Source organism: Crocodylus siamensis, chromosome 12, assembly GCF_052110815.1.
Source record: "Crocodylus siamensis isolate JL-2025a chromosome 12, ASM5211081v1, whole genome shotgun sequence".
NCBI lineage: Eukaryota > Metazoa > Chordata > Crocodylia > Crocodylidae > Crocodylus > Crocodylus siamensis.
Genome location: NC_143406.1, coordinates 38,840,468 through 38,857,764, shown reverse-complemented (window position 1 = coordinate 38,857,764; position 17,297 = coordinate 38,840,468). Strand labels below are relative to the sequence as shown.

At 46.3% G+C, this 17,297-nt stretch overlaps 1 protein-coding gene across 1 annotated transcript; it reads right to left on the bottom strand.

Annotated features, from left to right (window-relative positions):
- Nucleotides 1-344: 344 nt before the first annotated feature.
- On the bottom strand, nt 345-15,254 carry NPTX2 (neuronal pentraxin 2). The gene is made up of 5 exons (XM_090024239.1): nt 14,643-15,254; nt 13,256-13,472; nt 7,784-8,028; nt 5,535-5,714; nt 345-2,083 (listed from the first exon to the last, which is right to left on the bottom strand). The coding sequence occupies exons 1-5, from the start codon at nt 15,066-15,068 to the stop codon at nt 1,856-1,858; spliced, it is 1,296 nt and encodes a 431-aa protein (XP_089880365.1). The 5' UTR covers nt 15,069-15,254; the 3' UTR covers nt 345-1,855.
- Nucleotides 15,255-17,297: the final 2,043 nt, after the last annotated feature.

The window sequence follows — 17,297 nt, the reverse complement described above, 5'->3', positions numbered from 1 at the left end:
TAAAGGAGGCAGGAGCACCTGGTCCTGGTGCAACTCTTCCTGACCCACCCCCGTGTTCCTCCCAGAAACAGAGGTGTGCACCCGAACAGTTCTACATGCCCCACACACCTCTATTTCCAGGAGGAGTTGGAGGGCGATGGAAAGCAGACGGAAAGGGCTGATGGACCAGGGGGTGCTGCTTGCTTTACATGCATCTGGCTGTGCATGAAGCATGGAAAGCAACTTCACCTGGTGGCTGCAGCAGCTGCACAGTTGAGAACCACTGGCTTAAAAGAGAGGGATCAAAACCAGAACACTGTTAAGCGGTCAGTTTTTCACACAAGTATCAAAGGAAAAAGAGAGGCGATTTTACAGTGCATTTTTAATTAAAATTTCATTGTAAGAATTTTTAAGAACATCATACTACATAATGTAAATATGCAACTTTATGCTACAAATGGAACTGTCACTATAGAAGATCCTTACGATTCAAAACATATGAAAAATAAAATGATATATAGCTTTATAAATTTCCCCTTTTTCTTTAGAATAACAAAAGTATTAACTCTTTTCTGGTACAATGTTGCCGTCTGCAAACCACAAACCGGACAGTCACCAAGGCCAAGAAAACAACATCTTTCCTTGCAAAGTACTGAAAGAAAACAGTAATAAAAATACTTTTAAGTCAGCCCAATGCTTACAGAAGTTCTGACAACTAACAAGAATTGAAAAAACCAAAACACATTTGTCATAATACACAGGACCATCATAACACAGAGAAGTGGTTGTCAGAGAGACTTATGTTTGAAAAAATTATATGTATAGTGATTCTCGGCAAGCAGAAACTGAACTTTGGCACTTGCTCATAAAGGCCTTTCAAAGCAAAACAAAACCAAAATTCACTTAGTAACAGTTTGTATAGCTAGAAAGAAAATACACGGACTAGAATGGTGGACAGGAGAGAAAAGAAGTTTACAAGTCAAGTAACCACAAAGTCAACACGCTTATCAGCTGACAGGGAAAACAAGTAGAGTCACTCAACCATCAATGCTGGGATCCTGCCTACGGAAAAAATAAAATAAAAAAGCAGTCATGGAGTCAGCCCCTCAGCTGGCGTAAACTGATGTTTCTCCATTGATTTCAAATGAACTTTTCTGATTTACTTCAGCTGAGGATTTAGCGCTTTCTAAACTGGGAGTGGGATAGCATTTGCATCCTCCCATAGGTGCCTCCTTTATGTTATGTCTCACCACAAGACGGGGCTTTTAATCTCTGAGCTGTTAAAGGATGCCCTTGAAATGCCCATAGCAACAGAACAGCCACTATCTGTGGGGTTGTTTTTTGTTTGTTTGTTTGTTTTTAAAGACATGGTCTCCATGGTGTACTGATCACTTCATTTCTTTCAAATGGCTATAAAAGTGTTGCAGACGTTCAGGGAGGAAAGATTCATTACAAAGTTTACATTAAGATTATTAAAATGTTTGTGCTTCATGGCAAAGGGGCAATTCTTCCAGTGGATGTAGACAACATTCATACAAGATTTTCCTCCCAGAAGGGTCAATGTACCGAGCAAGGGCCTGATCCAAAGCCTGTTGAAGTCAATGGGCATCTTTGGATCATGGCCCAAGGTGGCAAATGCTGCTCAAGCCCCAGGTGCATTCTTTCATCCTCAGGACCCATGCCAGCAACCACCAGCTTTATCTGTGCCCAGGCAGTTTGCTCAGGGTTTGTTTTTTCAAAAAGGAAATTCTTTTGAGAGGACAACTTGGGGAGAGGAGAGGAAGTGCTTCAGATGTCTCAGAATATTGTCCTAATAAAGCGGGGCACTTGAATGGAAAAAAAAAATAAAAAAAAAAAATAATAATAATGATTGCAGCTATAAATCTAGCAGCCGCTCTTCACACGTCTCCACAGGCCACTTAGTTGCACCTCCAAACACATCAACGTTGTTATCAACCCAAGGTATGATGTTGCCAGGCATGTTGGTAGAGCAGTTTGCAATATTCACGATGTCTTCTGCTTTTAAGACCCTGTCCCATATATTGAACTGGCTCATCTCCCCAACGAAGGCCTGAGTCGCATCAAATCTTCCTCCAACTGTATCCTTTATGCATACAAAAATTGGGATTAGTTGAACAGGTCATGTCATTTTCTCCTTTACACTTAAAGACACCAGTCAAGCTACGAGGCAGTGAGAAAATGCAACGGGAATAAAAACCTACTCATCCCAGAAGGGAAAATGACTATGAATTTCAGATTTCACCAAATACTTCTCTGTCAAACAGACAGCTAGCACAGAGCTGGAGTGGTAACAACACAAAGCGAGCAACAGAAAATACCCCTTCCCATAGCAAATGGCCTCCCTGTATGTCAGGTATCTGTGCATGTTCACCTATTGAAGCTGGGCACACATAGGCCAGCCTTTAGAAAAATTAGCTCACCTAGAACTCAGTTTCAGTTCTTGCACAGGACCAAACGTTATGGACTCTGCCAAGAGCTGTGTACATTTAGAGCACTGGCCCCAACTTCTGCTGACTCGCGAGCACAATACCGAGCAGGTAAAGTGCTGCAAGCAACACTATACTTTTCTCCCTGTCAACTTTAATTTAAACTCATTTCCTGTGAATCTGGAGGGCGTTGCAGCAAGTATGTGGTGCCAGGAAGCCATGGGCTGCTTTGAAGAGCTCAATCCAGAAGACTTTAAGTAAATATAATAAACACCCACACCACCCATTTGCAGGGATTTGAACCCGGGACTCTTGGCTTTGCATGCAGGAGCCTTGGGTGCTTGTACCAAACGGGTAACTCTGTTAGCTTGGATGCAGTTGCACTCTCAAACATTTTTGCATGGTCCAGGCAGAATAAAGGGACAAAGCTGCACCACACAAGCATGTCATATAAAAAAAAAAAAACTGATAGGACCAGTTACAGCCAAGCATTATGAGCAGGCAGCATGAAAGTATCAAAGCAGAGCTTGAGCAGTCCTTTCACACCGAACTGGAGCACCTACCACAAAGAGTCTATCACATTTGCTGAATTTACCAAACTGTAGTAAGTGCTGGGCCCCAGGGACAGCCATGATGCCCCCTGGTGACCACATGGCTCCTCCTCTCCTTTGGCCCCAGGGTACCCTCCCTCTCCTGCCATCCCTTTGTTGGAATTATAAGAATGTGAAAAGGGAGGCTGCCCAAGGGTCCTAGAGCAAACCCTAATCCATCAGCAGCTCCCTCTTAGATCCCGCTGGTCCCAGGCCTGCACTTGCATTTTGCGGGCCCTCCTTGTCTGTGCATGCCTCCAGGGCTCCTCTTGCCTTACGGACTATTTCTGGCCTCCAATCTCCCATGCCTCGCAAATGTTGCTATTCAATCACTCTCCCTTGCTGGGGATTTGGTCTTCACATTCTCTGCCCCTTTCTTCTCACTGGGCACTCTAGCCCAGGCCCACCGTACCGGACCTGGCTTCTTGGTTCCAGCCTTTGTCTTGCCTGCTTCGGCTCTGAGCTTTTGGCCCTGGTGTCTGTCCTTCTCGGGCACCAGTCCCCCGTGGCGCTGTCTCCACCCCACTTGGGCACTACTGGGACCTGCTCTACCCCCGATGGCCCCAACCCAATGCACCAGTGTGAACCATAACAAAAGCATAAGTCCTCCGGCTACAACACAGACTCCATACTGGATCTGCACATAAAGCCTCAGTTCCCCGGCTGTACCAAACTCCACCCTACCCCAAGCCCTATTCCCCTGCAAACCAGCAGTATCCTACTTGCATTCCCCTAGGGTAGCCTGCCTGTCAGCCTTTCTTCTCAGGAGCTCTTCCCTCTGCAGTCTACCTGGCCTGATTGCCCACCCTAGCTCTGGCCCCAAGCTTAGGTGCTCCCCAAGCCCTGCCTCCTTCCCAGCCACCCACAGCTCTCATTGAGCCTGATGAACAGCCTGCCTGTCTGCCTGCAGCCAACCCCTGCTCAGCTGCCTGGGCTCCATCTGCTGCAGTTTCTCACTAAAGGTAACAGGAGCTCTAAGCTCTCTGGTACACAGCTGTAATAGGTTTATGGCATGGATAAGCATCTACTAGAAACAGCAACCAGGACCAAATTTGTTTCCCACTGCCTAATCCAGTTTTGAACCAGGCATACTGCAGTGTAAATTCAGCTTGCATTTTTTACATATAGCCAATAATGCCATGTCTTGAGAATTTTCTTCCTGAATTACAAATACTGAAAAGAAAAGAAAAATCTAATTGGGAAAGTGCATGGTCTTTGCACTTTAATTAAACTTCATTGACTGATTCACTTTTCCCATTTGTAGGCTGACAGAAGTCACTTGGTTTACTCATTATTTTGCTAGGAAGCTTACAAATGATTGTACACATTTTCCTCGCCTTATGAATAGTCTGTAAAGGCCACTACTACTAGTCAAACAAACAGCAACATTTGCAATAAAGGAGTTGGCTACGTAACTCATTTTGTGCCTGTTTTCCAACTGAGTGGCTCATGTAACTAATAAGAGTACGAATGGAGCACCTTTTTTTTTCCTTTGTAAAAAGAGTGGCCTATACTGCCTCTTTGAAGATATGCCACGTGTTCTACAGCCTCCAGGGGTTCGCCTCCAATATAGGACTAGTTATACCAACAGGCCTCTCCATCACATCCCCTCCGTGTTTGGTACTCCCTTGGTCGTTATAAAAGAAATAGTCACAGGAAAAGAAAGGGGCATCCTGCATTTACTCCTTCCCTTGAAAGGAGAATATTTAGTTTGGCCTCAAGATGATAGCTGTTGCCACTTCAGCTACACCTGACCTGCTCAAACCGCTGTCTACCACCATACTCAGCTATATTCCAAACTGGCTCAGTTGATCCAGGCCTTTCCCTTAAATTTTAATGACCATCTAGCTAATAACTATCTAATTTCAAAAGGACTGGATTCAATGTATTAGTCAGACCAAGGGCAAAAGGTAACAAACTAGTGCTTCATGCATCAAGGTAAGATGGAGAACAAAAGAGTTCTTAATTACCGTATAATGAATATTAGTGCAAGAGAAGCATAGCGTGTTAAATACCAAATATACTGCATTTTCTCACTTGCGATATGTCCCCAGATAAGCTAAGCACCTTGGTTCTGAAAGGCAGAATGAAAAAAAATCTTTCCTTGAACATACTGGCGAGTGGCAGTAAGTAACCCAAAAGCAGCAGCAAGAGAGCCCAGCATGCCCCGTGGAGCATGTACAGCGTTACTTTTGCTCCTCCTACCTCTTCAGAGGCTTACACTGCAGAAGTTCGCTTATCAAATTTCCGCACTTATACACACCCCAATTTCCAGCAGCTGATTTTTGGGTTGAAAGGTGTGCATGTTGTAGGCAAGAAAATAGGATATTGCTTGCAGAGCATTTCTCAGCTACTGCACGTGCAAAAATGGGATATTCTGTTTTACAAACAAATTCTTTTCCTACACCTTCCAAATTCAGTTTGTATTTGGGAACTTTAGCTTTCTTTAACTGTTGTCCTTTGAGAGAGGGAGAGGAATTCAGCCATCTTTACCCCAGCAAAGAACCAGGTCACTTACCTGCTCCTGACCCAGGATCAGAACACCTCCTGGTTTAATTGGGTGCCAAGGGGCTAAATTTTCCCCAGTGCCAAGCTTCTCTCCATCCTGAAAAGCCTCCCACATTCCATCTCTTGTCGTCCACGTAACACAGATATGATGCCATTTTCCATCACTAATGAACAGAGGGAGTTGAGCTACCTGTATGTAGACAACAGCAATGAATGCCAAAGACCTGGGTCTGGCTACTCGTGTGGACATTTCTCCCATGGGCCAAGGTTTCATTTCTATTGTAATGCCCTCACAGTTTTTCAACCCCATGCAAGACAAGCATTCATTTCTACCAAAACGGTAACAAAAAAAATCATCCCTAATTATCCCAGCTTTAGTCTCAGTGGCTTCAAAGGAGAGAATATTCTCAAAAAAGGATGGGTGGAGGAATATGCAACAGGCTAAGGGGAGGGAAGTTGTGGGGAAGACGACAACGGGTGTCTGGCATAAAAACTACATGAAAGGTACTGGAATCTAGACAATTATCACTCTCGCTGATACTGGATATTAATCTGTAGCTTCTCTGTTGTTGTTTAAAACCCTCAGTACGTTGCCCTGTCCTTCCACCCAACGTTCATGTTATGCTTGTCCATTATCAGTCCTGGAGCTGGCCTGTGCTTTTTTGTAGAAAACATCTGCATTTGATTTTGTAGAAGACACAGCTGCATTTGATTTGCAGAGGAAATCCTCCTATGCCCGCAGAAGTCCATGGGAGCTTTACCATGGGCCTCAAAGGGAAGCAGGATTTGGTTCCTTTAGGAACATGCTCCAAAACCCACTGAAGCCAATGGAAGAATCAGACTTTGGATCATATCCCTTAGCACGGACATATCCCTTGGTGCTCCACACTGCAAAGCGTCTAACCTCACGCGAGCAGTTAACACAGCAGGCTGTGAAGTGCCAACAAATGAAAGAAATTTTTACAGTTTAAGATAAGCAAGTTCAAAGATTCAACTCCCCCCCCAACAAAACATACAAAAAAACCCATGCACACCTTTAACATGACATTTTATGAATATTTTCAGAACTTCTGCAAGATTGGGAACCAAATGAATTGCACTGTAGGTCTCCTAGCAACCCTAGTACTACACTCCCAGGGATTAGGTGTTTACGAGACTATCAGACTAAGGAAAACAAGGTACAGGGCATGCCACGTTATGATGAATTTACTTCAGCCAGATTTCCCCCCCCACTTATTTGGCCAAAAATCCAGATTTTTGGCCAAAAGATTGCCTGAGGCTTAGGCAATTTTCATCTGACCATAATCCCAACTGGGTAAAAAGAAGGATGCAAAGAATACTTAACATAAAGGCTTTGGGGGCATGTTTTTGGTTTCCTATTTTAAGTGTTATTTTTACATGTTGGGTTTCGACATTTCTGCTCTTTTCACAGGTCTCATGTTGCAGCACGCCAAACGCCTCAACAGGTGTTCAGTGAAACACTGCGTAGACAAAGGCAGCAGCCAGGAAAGTTCAGCATGTTCTTTGTTACTATTTTCTCTTCATTTAAGATTTAGACATGAAAATCTTTCTTTGGCATAAAACTAAATCAGAGAATAGATTCAGTCTGGTTTAGCGAGGGTGGCAAACTTACAGCTTCAAACCAAAATCTTGACCCAGCAAAAGCTGCAGGACACAGTCTTCAAGACACACTATGCCCCAAAGCCAATGATCTACACACCCGGTTCAAATAATAATGTTATCACTAAACGGCTGCCCACCGAAGCCACATTTAAACTACCAAAGAACTGCATGCAACTCACAAGTCAGTTTGGCCATCGCTGTGATGTACTTAACTCCTATTAACTTGGTAGGAATTTGTTTGATCCTGCTTATGGGTTTTGCATCAGCAGGTCTTCAAAGAAATTACTTCACACTGGTCCAACCGAGAGCAAACAAACCCAATAAATTTAAAATCAGTTTGCAATTTCAGTGTGCAAGCAAAAGGTGAATGCATATATAGCTACTCCACACTGCTGTTCTCAAGTAGAAATCTATACGTCACCTACTTCTTCAAAACCCTTCTACAAAAAAGTGCCAGAGCAGGTTTTTTGGCTTATTTTTGCTTTCCCTTTCTTAGAGACTTTACATCATGATCCTGCTCCCTTTCAAGTTAACAGCAAAATTATTAGAGATGAACAGGGCAGAACTGGGCCTCACAAGACCACCAATATTGCCTTTTACTTCAGCTGCATATTCTAGAAAGGAGTTCGTTCTCACCTTGTCGTTAATTAGCAATTCGATTGGGTTGTTCCCCCACTCTATCAGCACTATTTCATTCGCCTGCCCAGGGACAGCATAGGAGAAAGGTGTTCCAATCCCAGGGGAAGCACTTGACCTCAGCCACAAGCACACCGTGAGGGCATACAGCTCCGGCAGAGTCTTCTTGATCTTCCCATATAAATAATTTGTACGAAGGGGAAGGGAGACTTTGAATTCATCGGGTGATTTAAATGCACTGTTACCTAGAGGTACATTGAGAAAAGAAAAGCGTTTATATGGGTGATAATTTCAGATTCAGACAGTGAGAAAAATCTTAAATTCTGTAAATAATGATAATCATTTTCTAGGTTTGCCCAATGTAAAGAATGAATGCACAAAACTGCAAACTGATGATGTAAAGGGCCCCGCTACATGTTCAAATTCAAGCTGGATAGAAACCAGCTACAGAGTTGTTACGCATTTTCAAGCACTACATTTATAACGGGTTGGCTCTTTTTATAGCTAGATAGTCATTTTTAATCATGTGATAATTACTTTGTATGTGTAGCTGGTCTAAATTTATTGCCTGATTAACCAGTCAATTGTGTGATAATTACTTTGTACTTTGGTCAGCCAGTCTTTGCACATGTGGCCAGTCTAAATTTATTGCATGATTAACCAGTTAATTGCATAACTTATGTCACATGTAGCAGAGGCCAATGTCAAACCCCAAAATTTGAAAACCTTAATTTTGCCATTTCCTATGTATAGGCAGATGGATACAAACTAATTACATGATCCCGTGCTTTTTTTCTGTAAAATACACGTAGCCTCATTCAGTGCAAAAAATGGATGGTGTTCAATTAATGAGAAACTATTCAATATTTTTTTTCTCTTCACTGTTCAGTGCAGAGCCCAGGGCTTCTTAAGTGCACACTACTCTAAAGGCTGTTCTGAAGACAGAATTATTTTTCCCCCCCCCTCGGGGACCTTTCTCTGGTGCTCATTACTGTGGTATCCAAATGCTTCACAAACATTAGTTCATCTTCACAGTACACACGAGGCAGATTTGTTTCCTTTACAGGTGAGAAGATGAAGCATGGGGATGAAAATGAGAAGTAGCCACTAATTCTGAATGTCCATTTTGAAATAACTAGACCGTTTTCACAGAGATTAGTAAAACTGATTTCCACATAGTGGAAAAATTGATAGAAAGAAGTAAAGCAACTCCAAAAGAGAAAAGATGAAGTTCCAAAGTTTTCAGGGGGGGGGGGGGCAGAGGTGGGCACAAGTGAACAAAAACAATTCAAAAGTCCTTTTTCCATTGTCTTGATATTATCAGTATGAATGTTTCAAACGTTATATTTAATATGGTTTAAAACAAAAATGTAAAATTGAAATGAAAAGCAAGCATTTTTTACTTTTTCCAGGAAGTTTGGTCCAAAATAAGACTCAACACATTCCCACAAAATGATGATGGTGATGCAACCAGCTTGTTCAATAAACCTGCTCCAATCAAAACATTTTCAGGAAGCTGTAGTACTTAGCATCACGTTTTATGCTCAAAATACAACTCCTATTAATTTTGACTGCTGCTGTGTATATCTACAACTTCTATATATCAGAGGCTAGGATCTCAAGCTGGTACACCCAGCAATGAACACGCACTTATGCCACCTGTAACGAAGTCCAGGTTAGGTTGTGTGACTATCGGCACAGGTGCAGAATACGATTCTCTAGCGTAGCCTGACACAAAAGATCATCCTTTCTGTTTCTGTGATCCCGTCTCATTCTTTAGACACCTTCCACTTCTACAGCAAATGAGGGAAAAGTCCTGGGGTGTCCTTTAAGCAACCTTGATTAATTCCTATATCAGACCTATCCTGATGAGGCAGGGCCCGGGGGGGAGGGAGGGGGGAGGAGAGAGGGGAGGGCCCAGAATAATGTGTGATTATGTAATTAAAAAACCATATGGTACCATTTATGTATAATGGAGGCTGAAGTAATATTGCACAGACACCTAGTTCTGGCATTTCTTAACTAGTGAGAGCCTGACTTTGAAAACATTATTAATGTTCTTTTAATATTGCGTTTTCAAAGAGGGAAGGAGGAAGAGAGAGTTGCGAGTGTGCAAAAGCCTGAGCAAAGAAATGCCACTGCTCAGCACCACATGGACACCTCATGCGGTTTATCAGCTTTGCTGGAACATTTACGTCAACTGCGCAGGCCAGTGGGATTAGAGCTAGTAGGAGAGCAGTCGTAGGTTGGTGCTCAATGTGGGCCAGCGCTGGAAAGGGCAGAGACCCACATCCTGCCAGCGAGTCTCACGTAGACAACCAGGAATGGTGAGGCTCAGGAGGCTTTAGAGGAGGCTGTGTGTGTGGAGTCTGGTGAGCACAGAGTCTTAATCTCATGCCCTCTGCAAGCTTGACCTTCCTGCCCTGCCCGGTCTCTTCCCCATCCATGACTCCTTGTCTCAGTCCTGTTCTCCTCATCCACCCAGGCCTTCTCCATGACTTTGATTTCTTACCCCAGTCCTAGCTTCTCTGCCCAACCACCAAAACCTAGCCTTCCCCCCAACCTAAGTATTCAAGTCCTAGTCTCCTCCTCCCCACAACCAGATCCCAGTCTTCTTGCCCAACCTATTCCTTTCTCCAAGGCCTCTGAGCTTCCACTCCCATCTCTTTACCCTGACAGTCCTAATTAGATTTTCCTTTCACTCCCTTTAGTCCCAGTCTCAGACTCCTTTGTCCTAACGAATTTCTTTCTTTCCCTCCTCTGCATTCAAGAAGGCGAGAGGGTAGTTTAAGAAACCTAGCTGACAAGAGCAGGGAGATCTCAGCTCCAGGGGCAAGTCTCACCAGACCTTGAGGAGCCATTATCTGGCCTGTCCAGCATTTGCCCTAGGCTGGAGCATATGTGGGTGCTCTATGCAGTACAGCAGGTATAGTGCTGCCTAGGCTAGGAACTGCAAGGGGATAAAGTAATTTCAGAAACTTAAGAGCTAAAATTGAAGGAGTCACTACTGAACAGGTGCAAGCTGTAATTTTTCTAAGGCTCAAATCTTGACAAAATTAAGGTACATATTCACAGCAATGGCAGCAGTCACAAACCCCACCAAAGACCACCCCCTGCCAAATATCACCTAGTTTCTTCAAAGGATGGATGCATCGGAGCAGTTCAAAAAAGGCTGCCATAAAAGTTTTAACACGGGCAGAACAGTGCATAAGTTTGAGGAAGGAAAGCAGTATACAAAGAGAAAAAGTATTTCTTATGCTTTGGCCTTGCTCTCCTCATTTGGCAAATGAATCCCTTTGCAGTTAGGCAATGCTCATGCACATGGCAAAAGCCAGTCCTTGCCCCACAGGGTTTGTAGTCTAACTAGACAAGCCACGAAGAGGAATATTATCATCCCAATTTATAGCTGGAGAATAGAGATGCAGAGATAGCAAACAAGATAGCAAGGAAACAAAGTAAGTCTATGGCAGAGGTCCAGGCAAGCGTATGGGTCACAAGACAATCCTCCCTCTTACTGGATCGCCCACACGCATTGTTGGAAAGAGAACAACTGACATGCAAGATCGGGCATCCTGAAGATTATACACTTCAGGACCTCTTACCACACCCACAATCTGCTGTCACATCTCCATGCATTGTTTTTTTCTTTACAACACACTGTATACATCTCAAAGGCCTGCCACAGATCTCTTCCACAGTCTCACAGCACACTGCACAAGAGATTGCTTTTTTCCCTTTCCAGTGAGAAAGCCACACAGCAAGATTGAGGTTATTGCCCAGAAAGAGATTACAAATGGAGCAGCAGTTGAAATAAAACAGGCACAATACCAATGCTACTTTTATCAGAGGGTGTCATAACGCTTCTCCAGCAAAGAGCCTTACACCCACCTCCAAGCATTAGACATTACAAGTACTATCTCCCACTCTGAAACCAAAGCACAGTGCAGAACATCTACGTGGTCACAGAAAGAGGGATGCAACAGACAGCCAGGGCTCCCATTCCTGGCCCCAAAGACAATACTTCCTTTGCAAGAGTAGCGCTTGGGAAGCTCACTTGGCCGTCTCTAACCAGGCAGAAGATTATATGCTCTGATTATTGTACTCTTTTTGAAAAACCTAGTGACATGACTCATGTCTTATGGGGATACATGACTGCAAGTCCAATATTACAGACAGTGGGCTTGCAATTTAAGGCACTTTTCTAGGTGTGCTCTTCATTAATAAAATACTAAAAAAGAAAAATTGTTAAATTCAAAGAATATCATTGTTCCAAGCTTATTGTGAACCACCAGAAATTCTCACTGCAGTTCAGGCAGTGAAAAAATGTTAAGTGAGCAGGTGATTAGAAGGCAGTTTTTTTCCTTTTCCTAGGTGAAAATGATGCGCTTAGTACAAATGAATCCACTAGGCTGTACTTTAAAATTCATGAGGTGGGCATGTTTGCACCATTTTGAAAACCCACCCATTAAATTTGCTTTCAAGTAAACAACCTATTCAGTTTGTCAAGTCATGTCCAAACCTAGTATTCTTATAAATATTATTTAACAGTCAATCTTAATTCTCTGCAATCCTCTCTATAGGGATATCACGCATGCAGGCAGTTTCATCTGGTAATTCATTTCCATGTGCATTTGTAATTTGAATAAATTGATTCTATTCAGGCATGCAGTTTCTCAGTAATGATTAATCTAAGTATCTGATTAAATGATCAGGATTAAGAGTGTCCCCCCAGTGGCACCATGTGTAATCCACTATAAAATCCAAAGGTTGCACATTTGAGATAGGGCACAAGCTCCAAGGTCTGTTGAATCTCAAATGCAATATTCACCAATTATGAAATGCAAGTTGCTAGTCCCCTCAGTGATACATCCCCCAAAATAGTGTGTAAAGCACAATAAAGGGCTGCAGATCTAGGTGGTGAAGCTACATGCAGCAGCCCACACTCAAAAGGTAATTTTGTTTACTACCTACATTAGCTCATATAATCTCCAGTAAAAATAACAAGGTGTTAAGAGCACTTAACTGTCATGTCTTTTCTCCCCTACCTAAACCTTTGGGATACCTATGGATACCATAGGATACCTTTGGGATCCTATGACCCCAGCTGACTTCTTGCCCTTTGGGCAGGGGGCTGGACTCGATGATCTCCCGAGGTCCCTTCCAGCCCTGATGTCTATGAAAATCTATGAAACAGTTACATGGCCAGTCTCAACTCTACTTCTTAGCACCCATCAGACCTGGGGATATTAATCTTCCATGCCCCTAGCATAGTTCCTCTGGTTAAAGATGAATAGTCCAAGGCAAAGTAATGTGTTAAGCAGGAAGCCTGCGAGACCTATTATCACAGGCAGCTGAAGCCCAGACCACTCTCCTTCTCTCAAGATGCACAATTATACACTATTGCAGTAGAACGGGGGGCAGGGGGCAGAGATCAAAACAGCAGCAAAGATTTAAATTCTCTTCCCAAGTTACCTTTCTCTAATTCAGAAACTCTTTCTAGCAATGCATTCAAGGCGGTCTCCGTCTTCTGCCGATGGGCTGAAGTCTCATTATGAAGTAGGAATTTCTCATCTTCAAGTTCGGCCACTTTGCTTAAAAGCTGGCGCTCTAGATCTCCGAGCCTCCTCTGAAGCATCTCTCGAAGCTCGTGAGGCAGGGCTGCGTATGACACATTGGCTCGGAGTTGGTGCTTCAGGGAAAATAAAAAAAAAAGAAATGTCATGCTACTTTTTAAAAAACAGAAGAAGTTGTGACACGTGGATATGCTCATGACCACAAAGGACAAAAGCAACCGTACTTAATTCTCTTGCCAGTGTAAGAGACATTGGTTTTTAACATGTGATTTGTTCAAAGCCTTCCTCAGACTAACAAAGCTAGTCTCAAGACTTAAAGGCTTCTCTTGTTTCACTGAGCATCCATACAGTTAATCCATACAGTACATGTTGCACATTTTCAAACCACTGATTAAATCAGTTAAGGCAAAAATCTGGCACGTTAGCAGAGCAAATAAATGTAAAGAGTCTAAATAATTCCAGAAAAGGCTGATCTATTTTTAAAGCAGACAAAGCAATCATGTATAAAATTGCTGGATATTGTAACCGGTTAGAAACAAGCCACCAGATATTTGCTTAATGCTGATCTGTTGAAATAATTCACAGTGAATCTCTTTCTTAACTTGTGAAAAGAGAAGCTGTATCCCAAATTGCTGCATATGCCAGAACACTAAATACTCAAGGCTGGGCGTAACAGTCCTATCTGCAGTCTTTTTGGCTGGGTTGTTTCCTTTCCTACAAGGACCCAGCGCCCTCAGGGGATGCCTCAAATGACAGCGGCACTTCTAAAAAGAATACAAGCAGTGAACGGGAAAAGAAACCGTCCTCTTCTGAGACCAGTCAGGAGGAGATAAGTGGATAGAAACTTGCAATACATCTTTTAAAGCTCTTTTGGGAATCGTCACAAACAGGAGCGCGGCGCGCGGGGGACACGGGCGCCCTCTCCCACGGCCGGAGCCGGGACCCAGCCTCGCTGTGCGGCAAGGTCCCGCCGGACAGAAACAAGGGCGACCCAGGGGGAGCCTGGGCCGGAGCAGCTGGAAAGCAAAGGCTCCCGCGGGCTCTCGCTCGCGGCCGGCTTGGCGCCCGTCTCCCCCTCGGCTTGGCTCCACCAGCCGCCCCGCTGGACCTAAAGCATCTCGTCACCTTTGGGAGCGGCAGGACGACTCGCTTGTGGCCCGAGGGGGCGGGGCGGGGGGCGGGGCTGGGGAGGAGGGGGCGCGGCTCCCCCGGCCATCCGCCCCGCCGGGGGGCTCGGGGCGCGGCGGCGGCAGCGCCTCGGGCAGCCCCGCGGCCCGCCCGCCTACCTCCAGGCTCTCGAGCCGGTCCTTGAGCGCCTGCATGGTGCGGCTCAGCTGGTCGATGATGTGCGCGGGGTCGCGGGGCAGGTCGCCCATGGTGTCCTTGCCCTTGGCCAGCCCCTTGCGCCAGCCGTCGGGGCCGCTCTCGCAGCGGCTCAGCTTGGCCGTCAGCTCGCGGATGGCGTCGCGCTGGCTGCCGATCGTCTCCTTCTGCTGCACGACGGTCTCCCGCAGCTGCAGCACCGTGGCCTTCAGCTCCTCCTCGGCCGCCGCCAGCGCGCCCGGCCCGAGCCCGGGCCCGGGCGGGAACGGGCAGCCCGCGTCCGCCGGCAGCGACGTGCACACGAAGCGGCTGCCCGGGCCGCCGTCCCGGCCCCAGCCCCGGCCCCAGCCCGCGGCGGACAGCACGAGCCCGGCCAGCAGGGGCAGCATCCCGGCGGCGCCCGCACCCGCGCCCGCGCCGCGCCACCCCGACTCCGGCGCCCGGCCCGGCCGCGTGCTCTTAAAGGCAGGGCCGGCGGGGAGGGGGGCGCGGCGGCCGGCGCGCGCGGATTGGCTGCGGCGCCCGCTGACGGCGCCAGGCGCCCGCGCGGGGGGCGTTTCCCATTGGCCGCTCGGGTCGTGGGCGAGGCGGGAAAGGGGGGCGGGGCCGGGCGCGCGAAGGCTTCGCAGCAGCACGTGGGCGGCCGCGCCGGGGGTGGACGTCACGCACGTCGCGGCACGTCACAGGGTCCTGAGGGGCGCCTTGAGGTGGAGGATTTCCACCCCTGCGCGCCTCGTCCTCACCCGTCCCCTGCCCGGTCAGCGCCGACACCCTCCACAACCTGCCGCGCCCGCCCCCACGCGGGGTGGCGAATCCGCAGTCAGCTGCCTCAGGCGGGGGTCGAGAGGCGGAGGGCAGCGTTGTCACCTCGCCGGCCCAGGCCAGGACGAGCCATGCGGGCGGCGGCGTGCGGACACCCAGGCGGCTCTAGAAGAACGCGTCCAGTCTAGGTGGTCGCCCGCAAGGCGGTGAAGTGGCCCCGCAGCACCGCCCGCGCCCGGCCCTGCTCATCCGTCTTCACGAAAGATGACTTCGAGCTGGAGCCGGGACGGGGAGCTTGGACGGGCAGAACCTGGGGAACCGAACCCACCCGCTCCCGCTGAGCTGGCGACCAGGAGCCCAGTCCAGGGCTTCTTTCGTCCCGAGGGGTGCCAGGCTCAGCGCACCCTAAAACAGCTTTGTCTGGTTTAACGTGGCAACGTGAGGTTGGAAAAGGAAGGAGCCAAAATGCCGGTGGTTTTGAGAAGGCAGCTTGCGACAGATCAGGCACATGGCTCCCTGCCCTGTCAGGGCACAGGTCTGTGGCCCAGGAGGTCGCTCCCAGTCCCGTGTTCCCAGAGCAGGACGTTCTTCTGCCATTTCAGGTGGTTTTATATTATCACCTCCACAAGGATACAGCACTCTCCGCCGCTGCAGTGCATTAGACCCGCTCCACACTTAATTTATCCCTGCTTTTTAAGCAGTGCTATGCAAGAGCTACTAATCTTGTTACCTCTAATACCAGTATATATACATTTGTCATTTGTACTTCAGAGCTAGCAAATACATGTTTATTTTGGGAAAGAACTGCAGTAAAATAAGTGAATGTATGAGGATATCAAATTGCATGTACTGAGTGGACTCCAGTAACAAAATAAAAAATAATAATCCTGCTTATGATACTAATTCTGTGATGTGAAAGGACGGCGCTTCATAATGACATCCTAGTGATACAGGTCATGTTTAATTCTTTCATGATTTAGTGAGATCAAGTTGAATCATTTCTGAGTCAGCCAACTAAGCATCTCCTGTGCAGCTGAATAGGAGGCAATGATCTGGTAATAAGGCTCACCCCCTCACAGCCTTCCTTCTGCAGCAGTACAGTCATGTTTCCCTGACAGTCTCCAAAGACAACTATATTCCCCAACTTTCCCCCATAAGTCAGACTGGGGCTCCTGAGCCAGGGAGACAACACTGTTCCTCTCAGAGTCCAATTCAAACTGGGCTTCCAGGAACAACTGAGTAGCCCCAAGGCAATCATCATCAGACGCCTCAAAATAAGACAGGTAGAGGTACAGTCCCAAGACGTCACTCCACACCATCCACTTGAGAGTTGCCAAGATGTTTTCAAGGGCTTTGCCCATGTTCCTGAGTCACCTCTCCTCATCTTTGAGACACTTCTCCTGCTGCCCTTCCCTCAGCTTCCAAGGGCTTCCCTAGGGTGCTCTACCCCTGGACCTCTTCACCTGCAAAACTTCGGTCCCTGCTGAGCTCCTTCTATCACAACCTCTCTAGAATCAATCCTCTTGTTCCCAGCTCACCTTGCCTGCTCCATCCATTCCCCCAGACCACTGTTTCTCTCATCAGTTCCCTCCTACTGATTTCTGCTCCCTCCTTTCTCAACTGCAGTCTGGTTTTTTTGTAACAGCAAAATACCTTCCATCAAATCCAGTTAGGATAAATGAACACCCCGTTCCCTCTTAAAGTGGCATGCAGCTCTGCGAAAACTGTTTTTTTTTAAATATTTAAAAATTCACATTTTTGTGGGAAATGACACATAAAATATGATTCAAGCAATCAAAGGAGTGTCTCAAATGCAATACATTATTAAATGCTTCCCTACTATGTGAATATTACAT

Excerpts from the sequence above, each read along its gene's own strand:
- NPTX2 (XM_090024239.1), bottom strand. The coding sequence starts at position 15,068 with ATGCTGCCCCTGCTGGCCGGGCTCGTGCTGTCCGCCGCGGGCTGGGGC. Across the intron at positions 8,029-13,255 it reads AGTTTCTGAATTAGAGAAAG|GTAACAGTGCATTTAAATCA; the intron begins GTAACTTGGGAA and ends ATGTACCTCTAG. Across the intron at positions 2,084-5,534 it reads TGATCCTGGGTCAGGAGCAG|GATACAGTTGGAGGAAGATT; the intron begins GTAAGTGACCTG and ends GTATGCATAAAG.